Here is a 27,369-nt window from a genome sequence, read left to right as displayed (position 1 = left end):
TGAGCCCTTATAGGCGATGGCCACTCAATGGCCGCGGCCCGCTTGCAGACATGAAGGAGCCCAAACTCCAATGAAGGAGAGGCAGCTGAAGCTGCATTGAAATGCTCTCTGGACTGTCAGACCTGCTGGCCTGAGCGGGCAGGAGAATGGGGTTGTCAGCCCCCATCTCCTGAACTATCTCGAAGATATCTGTGAGATGAATCTCATTGTCATCCTCGTCACCCCCTAACTCGCCTTCCCCTAACACTATGTCGTCAGTGAGGGGAGTGAGTCGAAGGCTATCCATGGCCTCTCCCCAACTGGGCTCGGTTGCAGGGAGCTACCTTATATAAAAGCTTGTTTAAGCCTCCTCTTCAGACCTGCCCTCGTCAGCAGTTTGCAGTGCTCGCAGGAGCACCTTTTGGGCATGCTCCTTACCCAAGCAATTCATGCATAGCAGCTGGGAATCTTTCCTTGCAATCATGTAACCGCAAGCGCAAGAACGTGGGGGTTTGAGTGCTGGGCTCATCCTTGGATGGGATAGCAGTGGCCATTGTGAGGAACAAAGCTTGCTAGGGGAACAAAGCAATGCTTGTTGTAAGAACAACATGTAGACGGCGTAGGCTAACTAGTTAGAAGCTTTGGGGCTGGTGGCTAGCAAATCGTAGCTCATGTAAACAGCGTAATAAGCTAGCTAGTTAGAAGCCTTGCGGCTAACAGCTAGCAATAATGAGCACAGTAGAACGCTAAAGCCACAAAGCTAGTGGGGCATTAGCTAGCTAGCAACCTCATGGTGAAGGTGCAGTGGATAGCTCAGTGGTGACTGAAGGGAACTGCGTAGGGGCAGAGTTTGCTCCCACGACCGAAGGAGCCACGAGGCTGAAACGGTCGGTCTAGTTAACACAAACGGGTGAACTTAGGTTAAATTAGATGAGAGAAGGGAGCTAGCAATGCTACTGTGTTGCAGGTAGGGTATGCTAGTGAGGTTGGCGTGCCTCTCAGCGAGCTAGCCAAGTTAGCCTAAGCTTTGCAGCGTGGGATAACCAAGTCTCAATAGCTAGCCATGAAGCTAGCTACCAACGGAGACTGAGAAGTAGAAAGGAATTTTTCGGTCAGTACTCAACTTCTCGACAGGGTCTGAAGACCTACGCTCGGCAGCGATATCCTTTACGGTTCACTTGTGAGCAGTTAAGCAGGAAAACAGGGATCCAGTCGATCTGAGGAGAGCTAGAGAGCAATGCTCTTTGTGAAGAAGAGAAGCGAGAATAACCAGAGGGCTGAAGAGTGACTCCTTTTAAAGAGGTGATGGGCACACCTCATTCGCCACTCTACCTGTCTGTCTCCAACAGACGCTTTTGATAGGTTCTTCCAAGTGTAGGTGATCATAGAGCAGGGTTCTTCAATTCCGGTCCTGGAGGGCCGAAACACTTCTGTTTTTTATTTCTACCTGGTAGTTAATTGCACTCACCTAGTGTCCCAGGTCTGAATTAGCCCCTGATTAGAAGGAGAGGATGAAAAACAGAGGTGTTTCGGCCCTCCAGGAACTGAATTGAAGAACCCTGTCCTAGAGAATCCCCATTGTGAGATATCAAAACTAATAATTGAAAGAGAACTTCACGTTAGTGCTCATTGGGCTTTTTACATGGAAATTCCCATGTTTTTGTCTTTTTTTTTTATAAGGTTAGCCGTACAGTATCTCTGATCTCTATGCTCCTTGTCTTTCAACTGTCTCTGTCACTCTCTGTACAGCCTGTCACAATGACACGCCTCCATAGCTTTAGCTCTGTGCTGTTTGTTTTGTGTGAACTACGCATGTTCTGTGATTGTCTTTCCCTCCATCACTATTTCAGTTTTTATATGAAAATTCAAGCAGATGGTAAAAAAGGATGGAATTGCATTGGGATTGACTTTTAGCCTGAATGTAACAAAGTAAAAATACTTTGAAATACTTGTTGTTTTTTTGGGTATCTATCTGTACTTTACATTACTAATTATATATTTTTTAAACTTTTACTCCGCTACATTTCTAAAGAGAATATGTTATTTTTACCCCCATACATTTTCCCTGACACCCAGAAGTACTTGTTACATTTCAAATGTTCAGGCAGGACAGCAATATGGTCCAATGCACGCACCTATCAATATAACGTGTTGTCATCCCTACTGCCTCTGATCTGGCGTACTCACTAAACACACATACTGCATTTGTAAATGATGTTTGAGTGTTAATGTGCATCTGGCAGTCCATAAAAAAAAAAAAGATATATATCGTGCCGCCTGTTTTGCGTAATATAAGGAATTTGATATATAGCATTTACTTTTACTTTTTACTTTTACTCAAGGATGACAACTGATACTTTTTCCACCACTGTACTGAAGTATATTTAATACCAGATACTATTAGACTTTTACTCAAGTAGTATTTGACTAGGGGTGACTCACTTTTACTTGAGTAATTTTCTATTAAGGTATCTTTACTTTTACTCAAGTATGACAATTGAATACTTTTACCACCACTGAGCATTAGTTAGCTCCAATTATTTCTGATGGAGAAAACTGGTCAAAGATCTGGTAAAAGAAAATATACAGTGGGGGAAAAAAATATTTAGTCAGCCACCAATTGTGCAAGTTCTCCCACTTAAAAAGATGAGAGAGGCCTGTAATTTTCATCATAGGTACACGTCAACTATGACAGACAAAATGAGAAAAAAATTCCAGAAAATCACATTGTAGGATTTTTAATGAATTTATTTGCAAATTATGGTGGAAAATAAGTATTTGGTCAATAACAGAAGTTTCTCAATACTTTGTTATATACCCTTTGTTGGCAATGACACAGGTCAAACGTTTTCTGTAAGTCTTCACAAGGTTTTCACACACTGTTGCTGGTATTTTGGCCCATTCCTCCATGCAGATCTCCTCTAGAGCAGTGATGTTTTGGGGCTGTCGCTGGGCAACACAGACTTTCAACTCCCTCCAAAGATTTTCTATGGGGTTGAGATCTGGAGACTGGCTAGGCCACTCCAGGACCTTGAAATGCTTCTTACGAAGCCACTCCTTCGTTGCCCGGGCGGTGTGTTTGGGATCATTCTCATGCTCAAAGACCCAGCCACGTTTCGTCTTCAATGCCCTTGCTGATGGAAGGAGGTTTTCACTCAAAATCTCACGATACATGGCCCCATTCATTCTTTCCTTTACACGGATCAGTCGTCCTGGTCCCTTTGCAGAAAAACAGCCCCAAAGCATGATGTTTCCATCCCCATGCTTCACAGTAGGTATGGTGTTCTTTGGATGCAACTCCGCATTCTTTGTCCTCCAAACACGACGAGTTGAGTTTTTACCAAAAAGTTCTATTTTGGTTTCATCTGACCATATGACATTCTCCCAATCCTCTTCTGGATCATCCAAATGCACTCTAGCAAACTTCAAATGGGCCTGGACATGTACTGGCTTAAGCAGGGGGACACGTCTGGCACTGCAGGATTTGAGTCCCTGGCGGCGTAGTGTGTTACTGATGGTAGGCTTTGTTACTTTGGTCCCAGCTCTCTGCAGGTCATTCACTAGGTCCCCCCGTGTGGTTCTGGGATTTTTGCTCACCGTTCTTGTGATCATTTTGACCCCACAGGGTGAGATCTTGCGTGGAGCCCCAGATCGAGGGAGATTATCAGTGGTCTTGTATGTCTTCCATTTCCTAATAATTGATAAATAATAGTTGATTTCTTCAAACCAAGCTGCTTACCTATTGCAGATTCAGTCTTCCCAGCCTGGTGCAGGTCTACAATTTTGTTTCTGGTGTCCTTTGACAGCTCTTTGGTCTTGGCCATAGTGGAGTTTGGAGTGTGACTGTTTGAGGTTGTGGACAGGTGTCTTTTATACTGATAACAAGTTCAAACAGGTGCCATTAATACAGGTAACGAGTGGAGGACAGAGGAGCCTCTTCAATAAGAAGTTACAGGTCTGTGAGAGCCAGAAATCTTGCTTGTTTGTAGGTGACCAAATACTTATTTTCCACCATAATTTGCAAATAAATTCATTAAAAATCCTACAATGTGATTTTCTGGATTTTTTCCCCTCCATTTGTCTGTCATAGTTGACGTGTACATATGATGAAAATTACAGGCCTCTCTCATCTTTTTAAGTGGGAGAACTTGCACAATTGGTGGCTGACTAAATACTTTTTTTCCCCACTGTATATTTTTGTTCTATTATCTTTGAAATGCAAGTCTTTACTCCTCACACAGACACACGTACAAAGCTCTCCCTCGCCCTCCATTTGGCAAATCTGACCATAACTCTATCCTCCTGATTCCTGCTTATAAGCAAAAACTAAAGCATGAAGCACCAGTGACTCGGTTAATAAGGAAGTGGTCAGATGACGCGGATGCTAAGCTACAGGACTGTTTTGCTAGCACAGACTAGAATATGTTCCAGGATTCTTCCGATAGCATTGAGGAGTATACCACATCAGTCACTGGCTTCATCAATAAGTGCATCGATGACGTCGTCCCCACAGTGACCGTACGTACATACCCCAACCAGAAGCCATCGATTACAGGCAACATCCGCACTGAGCTAAAGGGTAGAGCTCCAATTATTTCTGATGGAGAAAACTGCTGTTTTCCACACCCTGGAATTTCTTTCTCTTTTTTTTATGTTTTAGTTTTAGCCCACTTCCTGCTGTTAAGAACACACACAACCCACACAGCAGTGGAGATGTCAAAGAGTCACATCTTTGTGATGCTTAATGTATTCTTAACAAGTCTCAGTGGAATTATAATGTTCTATAAAATACATTAGAGATTAAGAGCAACTGTCTCCTATAGATTCTAAAGGGTCTTGTTACATCAATGCATTTAGTTTGTGGCACTAAACGAAGCAATATTCCATCTCTCTCTCTCTCTCTCTCTCTCTCTCTCCTCTCTCTCTCTCTCTCTCTCTCTCTCTCTCTCTCTCTCTCTCTCTCTCTCTCTCTCCTCTCTCTCTCTCTCTCTCTCTCTCTCTCTCTCTCTCTCTCTCTCTCTCTCTCTCTCTCTCTCTCTCTCTCTCTCTCTCTCTCTCTCTCTCTCTCTCTCTCTCTCCTCTCTCTCTCTCTCTCTCTCTCTCTCTCTCTCTCTCTCTCTCTCTCTCTCTCTCTCTCTCTCTCTCTCTCTCTCTCTCTCTCTCTCTCTCTCTCTCTCTCCTCTCTCTCTCTCTCTCTCTCTCTCTCTCTCTCTCTCTCTCTCTCTCTCTCTCTCTCTCTCTCTCTCTCTCTCTCTCTCTCTCTCTCTCTCTCTCTCCAGTGCTGTATTGATAACTATGAGGAGATGGTAAAGATCCTTTTGAATCGTGGCGCCAGTGTAAACGCCCAGGACAATGAACTTTGGACCCCGCTACATGCTGCTGCCACCTGTGGACATGCAGGACTGGTCAAGGCTCTCATACAACAGTAAGACAGTGGCTTAGTCACACTACATATAACACTGCAGCTTTCCATCTATATGTCTTGTATTTATTCATGTCAGATCTGTATTTTATTTGATCCAAGACGATTATAGTACAGTGAGAGCATACATTTTTACTATGTTTTGATCCATGACATTGGCATTGCTATCGCTATGCTCTAACCAATTGAGTCACACATATCTCTTGTCGGTTTTCCACCTTCCCAGTGGAGCAGACCTGTTAGCTGTGAACTCTGACGGCAACATGCCCTATGACCTGTGTGAAGATGACCCCACCCTGGACATCATCGAGACCGCCATGGCCAATCGAGGTGAGCGAATAAAAAATACTGTTTTAATATAAGTCTGTCGGCTCTCACTGTAGCACCTGCAGTCCCAGTTCTCTGATATCATCAATATTATAGCTGAACGGTAGAGCAGTGGAGGCTGGTGACCTGAAAACAATAGGAGGATGGGAGACCCACGGAATAGGCGCGGACCGCACGGAGACGACAAAGCATGTTTCAGAGATTGTCATTTATTTTTACCTAAAACATTTAATAAAGGCATTTATAGTAAAATATCATTGGAATGAGAGGGCTACTTACACAGTGTTGGGAAGGGATCACAGCAGTGATTTGAATGAGGGTATCAGGCATGAGTTGAGGTTTTCAGAGGCTTGACTTCAGTGCAGGACAGGGGTTGAGCGGTACAGGGGCTAGGCTTCAGTGCATCTTAACAGCTTCTACCCCCAAGCCATAAGACTCCTGAACAGCTAATCATGGCTACCAGGACTATTTGCATTGCTACATTTTATCTCTGGGACCGTTAGGATAACAAATCAGAGCAAGATTACTGAATGTAAATACATTAGGAACTATGAAACTAGTTAAAATAAACCCTATTAAATCTATAAAAAAAACTTTGTCACAGAAGAATAGATGATTTGCAGTATGGATCAGATGAGATGGAGGTCATTATCACAAAATAAATTAATAGGGACATTTCTGGTATGCCACAGATTTTTTTTCATCCTCTGTAGCTCAGCTGGTAGAGCACGGCGCTTGTAACGCCAAGGTAGTGGGTTCGATCCCCGGGACCACCCATACACAAAAATGTATGCACGCATGAGTGTAAGTCGCTTTGGATAAAAGCGTCTGCTAAATGGCATATTATTATTATTATTATCAAGGTGTGTCACGGTTCAAAAAAGGTTGGGAAGACTGCCCTATAAGCTGCTGTTGAGACTACTGTAGACCTTCATTGCAAAACAGTATGTTTTAATCAGGTATTTGGTGAATATTCACTGAACAAAAATATAAATGCAACATGCAACAATTTCAAAGATTTTACTGAGATACAGTTCATATAAGGAAATCAGTCAATTGAAATAAATTAATTAGGCCCTAATCTATGGATTTAACATGACAGACACCTTCAAAAAAAGGCAGGGGATTGGATCAGAAAACCAGTCAGTATCTGGTGTGACCACAATTTGCCTTATGCAGCGCGACACATCTCCTTCGCAATGAGTTGATCAGGCTGTTGATTGTGGCCTGTGGAATGTTGTCCCACTCCACTTCAATGGCTGTGCGAAGTTGCTGGATATTGGCGGGAACTGGAACACGCTGTCGATCCAGAGTATCCCAAACATGCTCAATGTCTGAGTATGCAGGCCATGGAATAAATGGGACATTTCCAGCTTCCAGGAATTGTGTACAGATTCTTGCAACATGGGGCCATGCATTATCATGCTGAAACAAGTTTCAAGTTTTAATGTCACATGCACAAGTACAGTGAAATGTCTTTCTTGCAAACTCAAAACCCAACAATGCAATAATCAATAACAATGTATTACTAGAAAAAAACATGGGGTATGCTCCCCCCCATTTCCTGTAGTCCACGATCAGCTCCTTGGTCTTGCTAACGTTGAGGGAGAGGTTGTTGCCTACCCTCACCACCTGGGGTTCGCCCGTCAGGAAGTCCAGGATCCAGGTGCAGAGGGAGGTGTTCAGACCCAGAGTCCTAAGCTTGGTGACGAGCTTGGAGGGGATAATAGTGTTGAACGCTGAGCTGTAGTCAATTAACAGTATTCTCACATAGATATTCCTCTTGTGTAGGTGGGTGAGGGCAGTGTGTAGAGCAATTGAGATTGCATCGTCTATGGATCTGTTGGGGCGGTATGCAAATTGGAGTAGGTCTAGGATGGCTGGGATGGTGGAGTTAATATGTGCCATAACCAGCCTCTTAAACCACTTCATGATTACAGATGTGAGTGCTACAGGGCAGTAATCATTGTGGCATGAAGCCTTAGAGTTCTTAGTAACAGGAATGATTGTGGTCATTTTAAAACGTGGGGATTACAGACTGGGACAAGGAGAGGTTGAAAATGACCGTGAATATGCCTGTCAGCTGTTCTGCGCATGTTCTGAGAACGCCCCCTGGAATACTGTCGGGCCCCGCGGCCTTGTGGGTGTTGACCTGATTAAAGGCCCTTCTCACGTCGGCCTCGGAGAGCGAGATCACCCAGTCCTCTGGGTCTGTGACGGCCCTCACACCCAACTCAATGTTGTTGTTATTAAAGCGTGCATAAAATGCATTGAGTTCGTCTGGTAGAGAGGCATCGTTGGACAGATCACTGTTGGGTCTTCCTTTGTAATCCATAATGGACTGTAGCCCCTGCCACATGCGGCGGGTGTCGGAGCCTGTGTAATATGATTCCACCTTATTCCTATATTGTCCTTTTACTCGTTTGATGACTCTGCGGAGGTCATAACGGGCCTTCTTGTACTTATTCCTGTCTTCGGAAGTAGCATCAGGGTTGTCTACGATAGCTCTGTGTGCGGTAGCCCTGCTCTTTAATTTAGCTCCAACCTCTGTGTTAATCCAGGGCTTTTGATTGGGGAAGCAGCGAACCTTCACCGTGGGTACAATGTCGCCAATGCATTTTCAAATGAAGCCGGTGACGGAGGTGGTTAGCTCCTCGATGTTATTGGTGGAGTCTCAAAACATATTCCAGCGCTAGCAAAGCAGCCCTGTAGCATAACCTCTGATTCTGGTGACCATTTCTCAACAGAGCGAATTGTGGGTACTTCCTGTTTTAGCTTTTGCTTGTAAACAGGAAGCAAGAGTACGGAGTCATGATCTGATTTGCCGAATGGCGGACGATGGAGGCCCTTGTATGCTTGCTTGTGGATAGAATAGCAGTGGTCTAGGACTTTATCGCCCCTAGTGACGTTGGAGACGTGTTGATGGAAGTTGGGCATCACATTTCTTAGTGACGCCAAATTAAAATTGCCGGCAACCAGAAAGGCAGCCTTTGGGTGTAGGGTTTCCTGCTTGTTTATAGCCTTGTACAGTTTGTTAAGTGCCAGCTTGTTATTTTTATTGTCCATAGGTAGAATGTATACAGCAGTCACGATAACAGCTGAAAACTCCCTCGGGAGGTAGAAGGGTTGGCATTTGACCATCAGGTATTCCAAGACAGGTGAAAAGTGGGTCGACACTTCAACCGCGCTGGAATTAGCACACCAGTTGGGGTTGATGAAGAGGCAACCCCCCTCTATTTCCCCGACCCCACTGCGCTGTCCGCCCTGTGAATGGAGAATCCATCAAGTTGGATAGCCGTGTGGGGTATCTTGTCCGAGAGCCATATTTCTGAAAAGCAAAGATTATTGCAGTTCCGAGAGTCCCGTTGGTAGCAAATCCGCGATCGGAGGTCATCTATCTTATTATCTAGTGACTGTACATTAGCCAGTAGAATGGAGGGAAGAGGTGGCCGGTTTTCCCTTTGCCTTAATCTCACCAGAATCTCCCCTCTCTTGCCTCTGTAACTCTGGCGTTTCCTCTTGGGTAGACCGAAAAATGGGTTGGAATTACAGAAAGAGCAGATGAGTCGAAGTAGAAGCCGGAATTGGGGTAAGTAACTGTTGATCTGAGTTCTTGTCGGTAGTAAGAAATAATATAATAATAATAATATGCCATTTAGCAGACGCCTTTATCCAAAGCGACTTACAGTCATGCGTGCATACATTTTTGTGTATGGGTGGTCCCGGGGATCGAACCCACTACCTTGGCGTTACAAGCGCCGTGCTCTACCAGTTGAGCTACAGAGGACCACCCATAATAGCGGTTACATTTCGTGAAAATAGAGTCACAAAATAGCAAAGTTGAGTCAGAGCGGCCATACAGTACGGCACCCTCTTGTGTCAGGTGATGCAGCTGAAACAAGAGGTGATGGCGGTAGATGAATGGCACGACAATGGGCTTCAGGATCTCGTCACGGTATCTCTGTGCATTCAAATTGCCATCGATAAAATGCAATTGTGTTCATTGTCAGTAGCTTATGCCTGCCCATACCATAACCCCACCGCCACCATGGGGCCCACACAACAGTTGAAACCGGGGTTCATCCGTGAAGAGCACTCTTCTCCAGCGTGCCATTTGCCATCGAAGGTGAGCATTTGCCAACTGAAGTCAGCTACGATGCCGAACTGCAGTCAGGTCAATACCCTGGTGTGGACGACGAGCACACAGATGAGCTTCCCTGAGATGGTTTCTGACAGTTTGTGCAGAAATTATTTGGTTGTGCAAACCCACAGTTTCATTCCGCAGGTAAAGAAGCCCGACGTGGAGGTCCTGGGCTGACGTGGTTACACGTGGTCTGCGGTTGTGAGGCCAGTTGGACATACTGCCAGATTTTCTAAAATGACATAGGAGGTGGTTTATGGTAGAGAAATTAACATTAAATTCTCTGGCAACAGCTCTGGTGGAAATTCCTGCAGTCAGCATGCCAATTGCACACTCCCTCAAAACTTGAGACATCTGTGTCATTGTGTTGTGTGACAAAACTGCACATTTTAGAGTGGCCTTTTATTGTCCCCAGCACAAGGTGCACCTGTGTAATGATCATGCTGTTTAATCAGCTTCTTGATATGCCACACCTGTCAGGTGGATGGATTATCTTGGCAAAGGAGTAATGCTCACTAACAGGGATGTAAACAAATTTGTGCACAAAATGTGAGAGAAATAAGCATTTTGTGCGTATGGAAAATTTCAGTTTCTTTATTTCAGCTCATGAAACATGGGACCAACACTTTACATGTTGCGGTCATATTTTTGTTCAGTATATTTAGTATAGTTTTTAAAAGGATTACTTTTTTAATGTTCCACCCCTTCCTCCTCTTTGTCCGCAGCACTGAGTTAGAGCAATAGTCAGCCCTGAGCCTCAGAGAGCCCACAGCATTCACAGGTTCCAGCTTTCAGGGAGCCAGATCCTATAAACAGATGTATTATGTCAGCCAGGGGTGTGGGGGATGACAACACAACTGAGCATAGAGAATCCGAGTGGAGGGATAGTGGCAATGTGGGCTCACAACAGAACAGAACACATAGAGAAACACAGAGAAACCCAGTGGAGCCTGGAGATAGTGTAGTAGGAAGGTGATCTGAATGACTAATCATTTGATCAAAGGGAATCAGTCAATGTTGCTAATTACTCTCCTACTAGTGTTGCCAGCATCTTCTCTGCCAGTGATCTTCACAAAGTCTTCCAGCCAGACAGACAGGCACTGTTGCAGTCAAAACAAGAAGGAAGTAGAGTAGAACAGAGACAGGAGTCAGGAAGCTGTCCTGAGTCAGTGCTCTTGGTCTTGGAATATGACGTGAGAATCTTTGGTTGGTTGGTTGCCCCTTATGCTTATGTATCTTGGAGGAGATAAATAGTACACACTATTCATACTTATTCATATACAGTGCATTCGGAAAGTATTCAGACCCCTTTACTTTTTTTTACGTTACAGCCTTATTCTAAAAGGGATTGAATTGGGGTTTTTTCCCTCATCAATCTATACACAATTCCCCCATAATGGCAAAGCAAAAAAGGTTTGTAATTTTTTTGGCAAATGTATTACAAATAATAATATCACATTCAGACCCTTTACTCAGTATTTTGTTGAAGCACCTTTGGCAGCGATTACAGCCTCGAGTCTTCTTGGGTATGACGCTACAAGCTTGGAACACCTGTATTTGGGGAGTTTCTCCCGTTATTCTCTGCAGATCCTCTCACGCTCTGTCAGGTTGGATGGGGAGCGTCGCTGCACAGCTATTTTCAGGTCTCTCCAGAGATGTTCGATCGGGTTCAAATCCGGGCTCTGGCTGGGCCACTCAAGGACATTCAGAGACTTGTCCCGAAGCCACTCCTGCGTTGTCTTGGCTGTGTGCTTAGGGTTGTTGTCCTGTTGGAAGGTGAACCTTCGCCCCAGTCTGAGGTCCTGAGCGCTCTGGAGCAGGTTTTCATCAAGAATCTCTCTGTACTTTGCTCCGTTCATCTTTCACCTCGATCCTGACTAGTCTCCCAGTCCCTGCCGCTGAAAAACATCCCCACAGCATGATAGTGCCACCACCATGCTTTACCGTAGGGATGGTATCGGGTGGCCTTGTGGTTCCAAACTTCTTCCATTTAAGAATGATGGAGGCCACTGTGTTCTTGGGATGTTTTGGTACCCTTCCCCAGAGCTGTGCCTTAACACAATCCTGTCTCGGAGCTCTACGGACAATTCCTTCGACCTTATGGCTTGGTTTTTGCTCTGACATGCACTGTCAACTATGGGATCTTATATAGACAGGTGTGTGCCTTTCAAATCATGGCCTATCAATTGAATTTACCACGTGGACTCTAATCAAGTTGTAGAAACATCTCAAGGATGATCAATGGAAACAGAATGCACTTGAGCTCAATTTCGAGTCTCATAGCAAAGGGTCTTAACACTTATGTAAATAAGGTATTTCTGTTTTTTATTTTTTATAAATTTGCACAAATAAATCAAAACATGTTCTCACTTTGTTATTATGGGTTATTGTGTGTAGATTGATGAGGGAAAATGTGTATTTAATCCATGTTAGAATAAGGCTGTAATGTCACAAAATGTGGAAAAAGTCAAGGGGTCTGAATACTTTCCGAATGCACTGTACTGGCCTGGTTACGCATTCACCATATATACTGCAGTTGGTGGAACCATGCTGGAAAGGGAGATATGAAAAAAACCACAACAAAAACAGAGTGAGGACAGTGCGGTTCAGGTCGACACGATAGTGTGAACGGGGTGTCATCTGTCTGTCTGTCTGACTTATATCACTTCTTATCTGTTTTTTGGTTGACAGGCATCACCCAGGAGATGATCAACGAGACCCGGGCGTCTGTAGAGAGGAGAATGATGGGAGATATCCAGGAGCTGCTGACTGAGGGAGAGGACGTCAACCACCACGACTCACAAGGAGCTACTCTGGTGAGATGATATATACAGTGGGCTCTGGAAATATTGGATCCCTTGATAAAGATGAGCAAAAATACTATAAAAGAAATAATACAAATACTGAGCTTTTTTTACTATTATATTATTTCATACGAATGCAATTGCTTAGAGAAAGAGATTTTGTTTAACAAGTAATACAAATACAAATAAAAGATAGGGGTCCAAATGATTGGATCCCCTGTTTTCAATACTCCAGCACCCTCCCCTTGCGAGGATAACGACACTGAGCCTATTTCTAAAATGTTTTATGAGATTGGAGAACACATTGGGAGGGATCTTAGAACAGTCCTCCATACAGAATCTTTCCAGATCGTTTATATCCTTCGTCTGCGCTTATGGACTGCCCTCTTCAATTCAAATCACAGGTTTTCAATGGGGTTCAAGTCTGACGACTGAGATGGCCATTGCAAAATGTTGATTTTGTGGTCAATTAACCATTTCTTTGTGGATTTGGATGTGTGCTTTGGGTTATTGTCTTGCTGGAAGATTCATCTGACCATAGCCCCGCCTGGCGTTTGCTAAACGGCATTGGCACTTGGATTGGAATCGGTGCTATGGTCATATGACACGAAAATAGAAGTCTTTGGCCACTCACACCAGAGGTGGGTTTGGCCTTCGAAAGAACAATGCATATGTAGAAAATACCTCATCCCTACTGTAAAATATGGTGGTGGATCTTTGATGTTATGGGCAATGTTCCCTCTAATTTATTTTGGCACTGAGCAAATCTCAGGTCTGCTGAACGGTGTGAAAATTCTGTTCAACTTGAACACTGAGGCGGTACCCAATTTAAGTTACATTTATAACAGTGGCCAAGTAGGCTACTGTGGCTATTTGATCATAACGTAGGCCTATCAGAGTGGCCTACCATTTTTTTTATTTATGAGAAAATGCATCCCATAACATTAACATGGAAATAGCTGTTCTATCATTCAGCCTACAGTAGCAGCCAATGTGTGGTGTTCAATGTAGACCTACATTCCATGAGACTTTTGAAAAAAAAACATGTAGGGATTGACATTAAAGGAGGTGACTGAAAATGTTGTTGTTTGATGCCAGAAACCACTTTACATTATTATTCCCATACCATTATTACAGAGATTCAGACAAATTATGCTACCCTCTGCCTACTGGCTACTTAGCTTATTCAAACCTGTCTCAAAATACAACACTGCCCCTTTAAGACAGAAAAAAAGCTCTTTACCTGACTTGCTTTTCAAAGATAGCTAGAAATGCACACGTTTTGTGCTCTTGTAGGAAGCAACCAGTCCCCCATTGCTGACTAGAAATAAACTATAACTGGGCTAATAACTCACTTACTAGCAAAGAATATGAACAAATATACACACCTCGCTACATGCAGCTCTTGCTTTGATCTCAAAACAAGCGCATCTACTCGCGACCACTCATGCTGTAAATACAGTCCAGTTCAAAGTGAATGGCACAGATCCATATATGGCAATGGTCTATTTGCATATAGGGATACTGCAGCTCTGATTGGTTATGGCGCACCGGTCTGTGTAGAGTATGGGCCTGAGTAGTGCCTGTCAATGCAATCGAATCCTACTCCAATGTGCTCTGCCTACAAGAAAATCTCTTGCATAGTTTGTTTTGTTTCGGTATGTTGCATTGAAAGTGGCTAATATTGCTTTGATTCAATCACAATTCACACAGTAGAGGTAAATGTTGGGAAGCGTTGACAACTAACGTGGAAAACTAGGCAGGCTTTTGTTCTTTGCGGCAGTCCCGGGGAACATTGGTTATGGGGTTATTTTGCTTAAACTGGTCCTGGGGCCCTTGTTAAGGTCAACGGCATCATGAACTTTACCAAGTACCAGGACATTTTAGCCAAAAACCTGGTTGCCTCTGCCAGGAGGCTGAAACTTGGCTGCAAGTGGATCTTCCAGGAAAACAATAAGCCCAAGCACACATCAAAATCCACAAAGAAATGGTTAATTGACCACAAAATCAACATTTTGCAATGGCCATCTCAGTTTCCAGACTCATTAAACGATGTCAAAAAAGCATATTTAAAAGGTTGCCAGCAGCACAGTTGCAGTCAACAACGCTCTGGATAACATAAAAACAGCCTAACCAGCTCTGCTAGAGCGATTAAAATGGTTAGAGTGAGCTGTTCTCTCATTTGTGTCTGGAAGTAGCTAGCAAGCTAGCCAACGTTAGCCAGTTAGCTTGGGTGCTTGACTGCTGTTGTTAGGTCAGAACGCTCAGATCAATCCTACTCCTCGGCCAGAGCGTCCAGTGTGCACGCTGAACGCTCCGAGAGCGAAACGCTCTGAATTTACAAATGGACAATCTGACAACGCTCTGAGTTTTTGAACACCCAAAGCGCACTCTGAGCACACTCTGGCACTCCAGATTTAAATTTACGAACACACCCGTAGTATAAACCAGCCTTTAGTCTTGAAATCTCTGGTTGTTTAGTACATGGCCTCACATGTGAATCCTTAAAGAGATGGGTGGGGCTAAGGCTTAAGAGGGTGTGAACCATGCTGAATAGGTGTAGACAAAGAAGACCTCTCCTGTAGGTGTACCAAAACATTCAAAGGCCATTTTCTCAAAAGTGAGGTTACATGTTTATGAACTTTCAAAACAGAATTACTTTCCCATTGTTCCTCAACTGTAGTGTATGATATACCATTTTATAGCTCTGAGTCTCTACTTTTATCCTATGTAAAAAAAAAAAAAAAAAGTCAAATATAGCTCAGTATTTGTATTTATTTTATACAGCCTTTTTTGCTCATCTTTATCAAAGGATCCAATAATTCCGGACCCCACTATATATATACCAGTCAAAAGTTTGGACACAGCTACTCATTCAAGGGTTTTTCTTTATTTTTTACTATTTTCTACATTGTAAAATAATAGTGAAGACATCAAAACTATGAAATAACACATATGGAATCATGTAGTAACCCAAAAAGTGTTAAATCAAAATATAATTTAGATTTTAGATTCTTCAAAATAGCCACCCTTTGCCTTTGACAGCTTTGCACACTCTTGGCATTCTCTCAACCAGCTTCACCTGATTTGTTTAACACTTTTTTGGTTACTACATGATTCCATATGTGTTATTTCATAGTTTTGATGTCTTCACTATTATTCTACAATGTAGAAAATAGTTTTTTTTATTATTATTAAAGAAAAACCCTTGAATGAGTAGGTGTGTCCAAACTTTTGACTGGTACTGTATAAATAATGTTCAGTGGGGTCTGTGCTTTTTGTGTGCTTTTTGTGTACTTTGTGTGTACTTTTTGTGTGCTCCGTATGAGTTGCTGTGGCAATGAGAATGTAGTATAGGTAGTAAAGGAGTGTTTCATGTCAGTGCCTAGTCTACTGCGAGGATCACACGCTAGGTGTGATTAAGGTTCATGATATAAAAACACTGCATGAAAGGATTTGTCTCAATCGAAAACAAACACAATTGGATAAAAAAAAATGGGGAAGGGACATTACATGATACTATCCCAAAATAACTTTGGTAATCTTCAGTAATGCCGTGATTGAGAAGCTTGTCATCCAGCTTCATGCTGTCTGTTAATCTGTGTTTGATTTATGATGATAACAATCAAAGTAGAGCAACACAGAGAAAACCTAGACCTTTGTCAGGGATGGACATTCAACTGGTATCAAGATACATTTGTGCTAGTCTTCCAATACAGTTTAACAGGAATTCATTATAATGCTGTATTATGTGAGCTGAAAGGAAATGGTTGAATAATGGTATACGAGCCAAAGGTCATATAACCAATCAATGGCCACATAACATGGACTAGTATTTATGCATTTAGTTTACTGGGAAAGGTCAACCTTTCAAACGCATGCGTGCACACACATACACACACACACACACTCACACACACACACACACATTCACACACAAAGAGAGGGAGACACACACAGAGAGGGAGAGCGAAAGATAAATATGTAAAACTCTGAGACATCCCAGTGACTTACTGCAGGCAGGTGAGAGAGGCCAGGCGAGGACAAGGGATGATCCTTTTGGCTGACTTGTGAAAATCTCACTTTTAAATGTTCATATTCTGTTAACTCATACCCAAATAATGTTATTGACTCATCCTATACTCGTATTTGTGGCTAAAGCATAAATTGGAGAAAGAACACTTTAAAAACCCCAACTCAAACATTTAAAAAAAAGATTGCTATTTCCTCATAGAGGATGATGTCAACCTCCTTAGGAGAATGAGGTGGCCAATCAGCGGTCTATTCGCATTAATATTTTTAATTACTGGTACACGCTCACACCATTCTGTTGTTGGGGTACGGCCACACCATTCCAACACAGAAAATCTGCTTTTTAACAAGCGTACAGTGGGGAGAACAAGTATTTGATACACTGCCAATTTTGCAGGTTTTCCTACTTACAAAGCATGTAGAGGTCTGTAATTTTTATCATAGGTACACTTCAACTGTGAGAGACGGAATCTAAAACAAAAATCCAGAAAATCACATTGTATGATTTTTAAGTAATTCATTTGCATTTTATTGCATGACATAAGTATTTGATCACCTACCAACCAGTAAGAATTCCGGCTCTCACAGACCTGTTAGTTTTTCTTTAAGAAGCCCTCCTGTTCTCCACTCATTACCTGTATTAACTGCACCTGTTTGAACTCGTTACCTGTATAAAAGACACCTGTCCACACACTCAATCAAACAGACTCCAACCTCTCCACAATGGCCAAGACCAGAGAGCTGTGTAAGGACATCAGGGAAGGGATACAATTGTAGACCTGCACAAGGCTGGGATGGGCTACAGGACAATAGGCAAGCAGCTTGGTGAGAAGGCAACAACTGTTGGCGCAATTATTAGAAAATTGAAGAAGTTCAAGATGACGGTCAATCACCCTTGGTCTGGGGCTCCATGCAAGATCTCACCTCGTGGGGCATCAATGATCATGAGGAAGGTGAGGGATCAGCCCAGAACTACACGGCAGGACCTGGTCAATGACCTGAAGAGAGCTGGGACCACAGTCTCAAAGAAAACCATTAGTAACACACTACGCCGTCATGGATTAAAATCCTGCAGCGCACGCAAGGTCCCCCTGCTCAAGCCAGCGCATGTCCAGGCCCATCTGAAGTTTGCCAATGACCATCTGGATGATCCAGAGGAGGAATGGGAGAAGGTCATGTGGTCTGATGAGACAAAAATAGAGCTTTTTGGTCTAAACTCCACTCGCCGTGTTTGGAGGAAGAAGAAGGATGAGTACAACCTCAAGAACACCATCCCAACCGTGAAGCATGGAGGTGGAAACATCATTCTTTGGGGATGCTTTTCTGCAAAGGGGACAGGACGACTGCACCGCATTGAGGGGAGGATGGATGGGGCCATGTATCGCGAGATCTTGGCCATCAACCTCCTTCCCTCAGTAAGAGCATTGAAGATGGGTCGTGGCTGGGTCTTCCAGCATGACAACAACCCGAAACACACAGCCAGGGCAACTAAGGAGTGGCTCCGTAAGAAGCATCTCAAGGTCCTGGAGTGGCCTAGCCAGTCTCCAGACCTGAACCCAATAGAAAATCTTTGGAGGGAGCTGAAAGTCCGTACTGCCCAGCGACTGCCCCGAAACCTGAAGGATCTGGAGAAGGTCTGTATGGAGGAGTGGGCCAAAATCCCTGCTGCAGTGTGTGCAAACCTGGTCAAGACCTACAGGAAACGTATGATCTCTGTAATTGCAAACAAAGGTTTCTTTATCAACTAACAGGTCTGTGAGAGCCGGAATTCTTACTGGTTGGTAGGTGATCAAATACTTATGTCATGCAATAAAATGCAAATGAATTACTTAAAAATCATACAATGTGATTTTCTGGATTTTTGTTTTAGATTCCGTCTCTCACAGTTGAAGTGTACCTATGATAAAAATTACAGACCTCTACATGCTTTGTAAGTAGGAAAACCTGCAAAATCGGCAGTGTATCAAATACTTGTTCTCCCCACTGTATTTACCTTCTTTTTTTTTTAAGGAAAACTATTTCACTAATTTTGTAATTAATATATAGGTCATATTTAATAGAAATCTAGAAACACTGGACAGTTACTTTAAGGCTCATTCTCCATCCTCATTCCTCAGCTGAACTGAACCAGTCATTTAACAAGGCAGTCCGTCATTCCATCCAGGACTGCAAGAATTGAGCTGTTTTAAATATATTAATCACATTATTTTACTGTAACTCATTTATTTTATTATTAAATATTTATTCAGGAGACAACTTCATCTTGTTCTGATTCAGATTCCTGTAAGGCTTTTCTCTTGGCCCTGAGACAAGGGCAATAAAGATGAGAAGATGAGTTTACTCAAGGTTTAAGTTAAAATAAATCAACATACGTTTAGCACCAGATAGGGCTGTGGCGGTTATGAAATTTTGTCAGCCGGTGATTGTCAAGCAAATAACACACGGACTCACGGTAATTGACCGTTAATTAGCATAAACTCGTTTAACATCTCCTGACTTCCACGCATAGGCTCCAAGCCACTGATGCAGACCTTTGGAACATCTACATTTAAAAAAGTCTAATAAATCATTTTAATATAGCCTACACCATCACAATAAATCCATTATTTATTTTAGACAGGTCTAAAGAAACATGATATGAAGAAAATGTAGTCTATTTCAGAAGAACAGAATAGCATATTCTGAGTTGTCCTTATGTTAGGCCCTGATATGGCTATGTCATATGGCTGTGGGCTACACTAGTTCATTTAGCAGACAAGATTTGTTTAGAAAATGTTTATTTTATTTTATAGTATGAAGATGACAATTGAACATAGCTTAATAAAATAGAAAGTATATTTTTTCCAAACGATTTCAAAGGAAGTTCGCACATGCGGCTATTCTGTGTTGATTGTTTGACAAAGAAACTGGTCCTCCTATATGTTTAATTTAGAGTTATTTATGCAACTTTAGTTGTGATACAAACGTTAGGCTATATGTTTAGATGTTTAATTCTAAGGCTGCATGATGGGACTCTAATGGTGATTTGAAAAAAGTCGCAAGCTGCACAGACTTCATCAGTCTCTCGTTCACGATTTGACAAGCACTTGATAATATTCTCACCAGGCCTCGAATTTCCTGGCGGCATCCCCCTTGTGTAGCCGTAATGCACCCTAAAAAATCGATGCCTTTTGCGGCCAAAGTGGCCGTTGTGCCCTTGGGCTGAATATAATAGGCTAATTATAATTCCCTTCTCCCGGCTGCCGTGCTCCGAAGCACCTCTCACTCACATGGCTCTCTCAGATGTAGCCAATGCCCGTCACGCGATCGGTTCCTTCTCACAGGCATTTCAGCTAAGAAGTAGGCTACAAGTGAATGAAGACCAACACATCGGGGACGCAACTGCTCGTGTCCCTCTTATCAAACTCCAAGGCACATATTGTTAGATGTTAGAACTGTCCACATTTAGCCTACTTTTCGTCAGCCAACGAGATAAGTAGGCCAACAGCAAAAGCACTAGCTTATGTCAGTCTACTATCCCCCATAGTACAAAAATGGACCTATTCTATTGGTCAACTTATCCATCTGTGCATTAAATAAATATTCCAAACATACTCTGGGACAGTTGTGGGATGCGATATTAATACAACCACTTGCATCAAAACAAGTTTAAGAAGCAGTGATGCTGAACGTTTAGCTTAAAATGTTGATAAACTATTAGGCAATTTTTTCACATTATAAGCGCAGCAATGTGCACACGGCGCAAATGTTCCAAAATGCAATAAATTAACGGGAAAACACTGTTCTCGAAAGTGACGGCAAATGTGATTATGCATGTAATGCTTTATTATAAAGGTGCATTTTTATGGTGAAAATGATCTCCCCCAAACGTGAAATCCCCGCGCAGCCGATGTATGCCAGTTAGGCTCTACACCGGTTGTAAAAAGCATGAATGTGCTTAATTTTAAGAAGTTATTTGGCCATACAAACCTTATCAAAACATATAGGCCTATGGGCTAGGATACATGAGGTGTGTGTGTGAAAAGTCAACAAAAAAAAAAGGTATGCGCTGTTTCATGCCTTACTGCACAAGCTGGGCATCATTCACAAGTGATAATACATTATTCACAAGTGATAGGCTAATATTGTCACCCATCAGACCATTCTTAATTTAATGTCTTTACATATACTAAATAATACAGTGCATTCGGAAAGTATTCAGACCCCTTTACTTTTTCCACATTTTGTTACGTTACAGCCTTATTCTTAAATGGATACAATTATTTTTTTCCCTCATCAATCGACACACAATACCCCTTAATGACAAAGCGAAAACAGTTTTTTTGAAATTTTTGCACAGTTATGAAAAATAACAAACAGAAATACCTTATTTACATAAGTATTCAGACCCTTTGCTATGAGACTCGAAATTGAGCTCAGGTGCATCCTGTTTCCATTGATCATCCTTGAGATGTTTCTACAACTTGACTGGAGTCCACCTGTGATAAATCAATTTATTGGACATGATTTGGAAAGGCACACACCTGTCTATATAAGGTCCCACAGTTGACAGTGTATGTCAGAGCAAAAACCAAGCCATGAGGTCAAAGGAATTGTCCGTAGAGCTCCGAGACAGGATTGTGTCGAGGCACAGATCTGGGGAAGGGTACCAATTTTTTTTGCAGCATTGAAGGTCCCCAAGAGCACAGTGGCCTCCATCATTCTTAAATGGAAGAAGTTTAGAACCACAAAGACTCTTCCTAGAGCTGGCCGCCCGGCCAATCTAAGCGGAGGTGACCAGGAACCCGATGGTCACTATGACAGAGCTCCAGAGTTCCTCTGTGGAGATGGGAGAACCTTCCAGAAGGACAACCATCTCTGCAGCACTCCACCAATCAGGCCTTTATGGTAGAGTGGCCAGACGGAAGCCACTCCTCAGTAAAAGGCACATGGCAGCCTGTTTGGAGTTTGCCAAAAGGCACCTAAAGGACTTTCAGACCATAAGAAACAAGATTCTCTGCTCTGAATAAACAAAGATTGAACTATTTGGCCTGAATCCTAAGCATCACGTCTGGAGGAAACCTGGCACCATCCCTACGGTGAAGCATTGTGGTGGCAGCATAATGCTGTGGGGATGTTTTTCAGTGGTAGGGACTGGGAGACTAGTCAGGAATGAGGGAAAGATGAACGGAGCAAAGTACAGAGAGATCCTTGATAAAAACCTGCTCCAGGCCGCTCAGGACCTCAGACTGGGTCGAAGGTTCACCTTCCAACAGGACCACGACATTTTACATTTTAGTCATTTAGCAGACACTCTTATCCAGAGCGACTTACAGTTAGTGAGTGCATACATTTTCATACTGGCCCCCCGTGGGAATCGAACCCACAACCCTGGCGTTGCAAACGTCATGCTCTACCAACTGAGCTACACGGGGGGCCGGTAAGCACACAGCCAAGACAACACAGGAGTGGCTTCGGGACAAGTCACTGAATGTCCTTGAGTGGCCCAGCCAGAGCCCGGACTTGAACCCGATCTAGCATCTCTGGAGAGACCTGAAAATAGCTGTGCAGCGACGCTCCCCATCCAACCTGACAGAACTTGAGAGGATCTGCAGAGAAAATGGGAGAAACTCCCCAAATACAGGTGTGCCAAGCTTGTAGCGTCATACCCAAGAAGGCTGTAATCGCTGCCAAAGGTGCTTCAACAAAATGCACTGTATATAGACACGTGTGTGCCTTTCCAAATAATGTCCAATCAATTGAATTTACCACAGGTGGACTCCAATCAAGTTATAGAAACATCTCAAGGATGATCAATGGAAACAGGATGCACCTGAGCTCAATTTTGAGTCTCATAACAAAGGGTCTGAATACTTATGCAAACATTTCTAAAAACCTGTTTTCACTTTGTCAATATGGGGTATTGTGTGTAGATAAAAAAATAAAAAAAGGATGTATTCAATTTTAGAATAAGGCTGGAACGTAACTAAATGTGGAAAAAGTCAAGGGGTCTGAATACTTTTAGAATGCACTGTAAATAGTGAATGGAGGACACTTTTCAAATGGTTCATTTTCATGCCAGCCAGGTAGGCTATACTCCTGTTGTAAAGCCAAGCAACATGCTTAATATTCGGAAAGTTCTTAAATAAATATAGTAGGCCTAGCCTATAGAAAGCTGATGTGATCCTCCTCTTTTTAATAGAGGCCATTAAAACTCTGTTCTCAAGCAATTGCATAGCCTATAGAACTGTTACGCAACATGAGCTCATGGTTACTCATGAAGTGTTTGATTAGATTTTCGATTACATTTGCATTGATGTCAGAGTGATTAGAGGGACAATAGAGTGCTGAGTACCAGGCAGTTAGCTAGTTTGGTAGGCTACTAATGACCATCAGCAGCATCAGAGCTTGGAGAAGCCTAATTACCATGACTAAACGGTCATGTGGAGTTTGACTGCCGTCATGACTCGTGACTGCCGGTGTGGCGGTAATACGGTCACCGTTACAGCCCTAGCACCAGAGTTAGCGTCCAACTTTGGTTCCAGTCTATCTATGGTTAATATATTTGAGAAAGGACAGAAAGAGTGACACAAAAGGATCCCAAGAGGGCATTAGATACTGTATATCATAATAGCAGGTAGGGAATCTTTTCAAATACAAATATTTGTTGAAGTAGCTAACACTCTAAACTGACTATATTCCATCTATCTTCTCTCCTGTCCCCCATGCAGCTCCACATTGCAGCAGCTAATGGCTATGTCCAGGCTGCAGAGCTGCTGCTGGAGGGAGGGGCCAGGATGGACCAGAGAGACACTGACGGATGGCAGCCGCTCCACGCTGCAGCCTGCTGGGGTCAGGTGAGGTAACACACACAGGGGTGCATTGGTCACACAAGGGGTGCACAGAAACACAAGGGGTGCACAGAAACATATACGGGCACACACGGGCTCAGGCAAAGGGCAAACACAGACACACAGATGCATACAAACGAACACAAACACATACACACACTCTCTGAACATGATTGCGGATAGCCATGTAAATACTCATAGATACTCTCCATTGTTTCAGATGCATGTAGCAGAACTGTTGGTTTCTCACGGTGCCAGTCTCAATGCCAAGACGTACCTAGAGGAGACACCCATTGGTAAGTCGGCCCTATACAGTCGTGGTCAAAAGTTTTGAGAATGACACAGGTAATGGTCTTCACAAAGTTTTCTGCTTCAGTGTTTTTAGATATTTTTCTCAGATGTTACTATGGTATACTGAAGTATAATTACAAGCATTCCATAAGTGTCAAAGGCTTTTATTGACAATTACATTAAGTTTATGCAAAGAGTCAATATTTGCAGTGTTGACCCATCTTTTTCAAAACATCTGCAATCCGCCCTGGCATGCTGTCAATTATCTTCTGGGCCACATCCTGACTGGTGGCAGCCCATTCTTGCATAATCAATGCTTGGAGTTTGTCAGAATTTGTGGGTTTTTGTTTGTCCACCCACCCGCCTCTTGAGGATTGACCACAAGTTCTCAATGGGATTAAAGTCTGGGGAGTTTCCTGGCCATGGAGGCAAAATTTCGATTTTTTGTTCCCCGAGCCACTTAGTTATCACCTTTGCCTGATGGCAAGGTGCTCCATCATGCTGGAAAAGGCATTGTTCGTCACCAAGCTGTTCTTGGATGGTTGGGAGAAGTTGCTCTCGGAGGATGTGTTGGTACCATTCTTTATTCATGGCTGTGTTCTTAGGCAAAATTGTGAGTGAGCCCACTCCCTTGGCTGAGAAGCAACCCCACAGATGAATGGTCTCAGGATGCTTTACTGTTGGCATGACACAGGACTGATGGTAGCGCTCACCTTGTCTTCTCCGGACAAGCTTTTTTCCGGATGCCCCAAACAATCGGAAAGGGGATTCATCAGAGAAAATGACTTTACCCCAGTCCTCAGCAGTCCAATCCCTGTACCTTTTGCAGAATATCAGTCTGTCCCTGATGTTTTTCCTGGAGAGAAATGGCTTCCTCGCTGCCCTTCTTGACACCAGGCCATCCTCCAAAAGTATTTGCCTCACTGTGCGTGCAGATGCACTCACACCTGCCTGCTGCATTCCTGAGCAAGCTCTGCATTGGTGGTGCCCCGATCCCGCAGCTGAATCAACTTTAGGAGACGGTCCTGGCGCTTGCTGGACTTTCTTGGGCGCCCTGAATCTTTCTTCACAACAATTTAACCTCTCTCCTTGAAGTTCTTGATGATCCGATAAATGGTTGATTTAGGTGCAATCTTACTAGCAGCAATGTCTTTGTCAAGCACCACCCTCCTTTTAAAGCTTCCAGTCTGTTATTCTAACTCAATCAGCATGACAAAGTGATCTCTTGCCTTGTTCTCGTCAACACTCTCACCTCTGTTAATGAGAGAATCACTGACATGATGTCAGCTGGTCCTTTTGTGGCAGGGCTGAAATGCAGTGGAAATGTTTTTTTGGGATAAAGTTTTCATGGCAAAGTGGGACTTTGCAATTAATTGCAATTCATCTGATCACTCTTCATAACATTCTGGAGTATATGCAAATTGCCATCATAAAAACTGAGGCCGCAGACTTTGTGAAAATGTATATTTGTGTCATTCTCAAAACATTTGACCACGACTGTAGAGATCAAAACTTTAGAGAACATTATGACCTTTCTGTTGTTCTATCTCTATGGTCTGCCCCAACCTGCTGTTTATCATTAAAAAGGTGATGCTATACTGTATACATGATTACTGTACTAGGGTCTAAAACCCCATAGAAACCCACGGGGCCACCCCAGAGAAGTAGTTGATGTGGATTGTTGTGTTTTGGTTTCTGTGTGAGCTCTAACCTCTGACCTTTCTGTGACCTGTAGACCTGTGTGAGGACGAGGAGTTCCGTGCCATCCTGTTGGACCTGAAACACAAACACGACATTATCATGAAGTCTCAGCTCAAACACAAGACCTCCCTGTGTAGGAGGACGTCCAGCGCAGGCAGCCGTGGGTACGTACTGACCTCTGCTGGACAGAGAGGAAACTGCACACTAGTTGTTTTTTCTCTCTATTTTCTTCTGCAGTAGTGCTGTTCAATGGCGAGCCACAACACAAGGGATGGGCTGCTTTTGTTACAGCCTAACACATAATTCACCTAATTAAATAATAGCTGCATTTTCTTATTAGCCGAATCAGGGGTGTTAGTGCTGGGAATCCCAGTTACCAGCCTGGGATAAAACTAAAATGTGCCAGGACTAGGATAAAGAAACCATGACCACTGAACTACTCCCTGGACCCCTCTCCTCCTCTCTGTGTAGGAAAGTGGTACGGCGGGCCAGCCTGTCTGACAGACACAACCTTCGTGTGAAGGAATACGAGACAGAGGCCATCGTGTGGAGAGGTGGGAGGGAAGGAGGGAGGGAGGAGCAGGAGAAAGAGAAGGAGACCGACCAGGAGAACAGCCATCTGATCAATATGACTGTTACTATGGTTAGTCTGGATGAACGTTCCTCCTATCTTACATCTATCACAAAATGCAAATCATATCTGTGTGTGTAAACAAGACCATGCAGCTTATCATTTAACAAAGGAAGTAACGACCAGCCTGTAGCCATCTATTTAGTTTGTGAAGGAAATCATAGTAAAGGTTTGTTACAGTAATTGATAGCAGTAGTTGGTAACAGTATTGAGTAACAGTAGTTAGTAACAGTAATCTTAATGTCCTCTGTCTCCAAGGTGATTCCGGTGAAGCCAGTAGCGGAGAGGCCCAAGCTCCAGAAAATCCTTAAAGATCCTAGCGGCATCATCAAACAAAACGGCATCATCTCCACGACGAGGTCCACGCCCGCTCCCAGTCAGTCGCCGCCCACCAATGGCGAGGCTCCATCCCCTGACACGAAGAGTGTGACATCTATTCAGCTGCCCGAGGACTCTTCCTCCTTGCCCAGGGAGCGTGCTCAGACACTGTCAGAACTGAAAAAGCAGAGGTCGGCCGCCAAGATGCTCAACCACCCGCTCTTCAACAGTCACCTTGGAAACGGCTCCACTGAAACCGCAGAGCCCCAGAGCCCTGTGGACTCCCGCATGCCGCTGGTCTCGTCCAATGGCAGCGCAGTTTACTACACCCCAGCCAGCGGGGACCCACCCATCCTCAAACTGAAACAGCCAATCGATGATGAGGAACTAAAGGGGCACAGCTGCTGCTGTGTCTCCTAGGGAGGGGTGGAGGTCACCCCAAGACACTGATTTAAGGTCAGGTTTACTATGTTCTCCTCCAATGCATTAAGGTTCGAGGAGGGTAAACTGATCCTAGATCTGTGCCGAAGGGTCACTTCTTCCCGGATAGAGCGTACAAGAGCAGGATGGTCATGTGACTGAAGCAGGAAGAGATTGCACAGAGGGACACCAAAAGGCGGAGCCAAGGTCCAAGAATGCAATAGGAGTGGAGCTGGTCCAGCCAGGTGATTGGTTACCTGCCCCTACTCACTAGTTTTCCTACCCACTGCTGTTTCAACTCCTGGCCACACCAGTATGGAGGATAGGATACCCTTAGAGAAATTGAGTAAAATATGAATTGGGGAAGAGCCACACTGTGATAGCTTGTGGTCGATTGACAGGGAAAGTATGTGGTGGATACTGTTGATCTCCCTATGGAGTGTGTGGCTGAGATGGTCCGTAGACCATAAGAG

At 43.5% G+C, this 27,369-nt stretch overlaps 1 protein-coding gene across 1 annotated transcript in view; it reads left to right on the top strand.

Moving 5' to 3' along the window:
- The window catches only part of LOC311133563 (protein phosphatase 1 regulatory inhibitor subunit 16B-like), a gene marked incomplete at both ends in the record, with an annotated part of 86,568 nt that extends 59,672 nt beyond the window's left edge, over positions 1 to 26,896 (top strand). Inside the window, 8 exons of the mRNA XM_084167067.1 lie at positions 5,259 to 5,404; positions 5,628 to 5,731; positions 12,561 to 12,685; positions 23,416 to 23,541; positions 23,756 to 23,831; positions 25,562 to 25,691; positions 25,999 to 26,170; positions 26,417 to 26,896. Of these exons, the coding sequence (XP_084023193.1) occupies positions 5,259 to 5,404; positions 5,628 to 5,731; positions 12,561 to 12,685; positions 23,416 to 23,541; positions 23,756 to 23,831; positions 25,562 to 25,691; positions 25,999 to 26,170; positions 26,417 to 26,896 (1,359 nt within the window). The remainder of the gene's footprint in view (positions 1 to 5,258; positions 5,405 to 5,627; positions 5,732 to 12,560; positions 12,686 to 23,415; positions 23,542 to 23,755; positions 23,832 to 25,561; positions 25,692 to 25,998; positions 26,171 to 26,416) is intronic.
- Positions 26,897 to 27,369: the final 473 nt, after the last annotated feature.

Source organism: Coregonus lavaretus, assembly GCF_964263955.1.
Source record: "Coregonus lavaretus genome assembly, chromosome: 8".
Classification (NCBI taxonomy): Eukaryota; Metazoa; Chordata; class Actinopteri; order Salmoniformes; family Salmonidae; genus Coregonus; species Coregonus lavaretus.
This window is presented reverse-complemented; position numbering and strand designations above follow the sequence as displayed.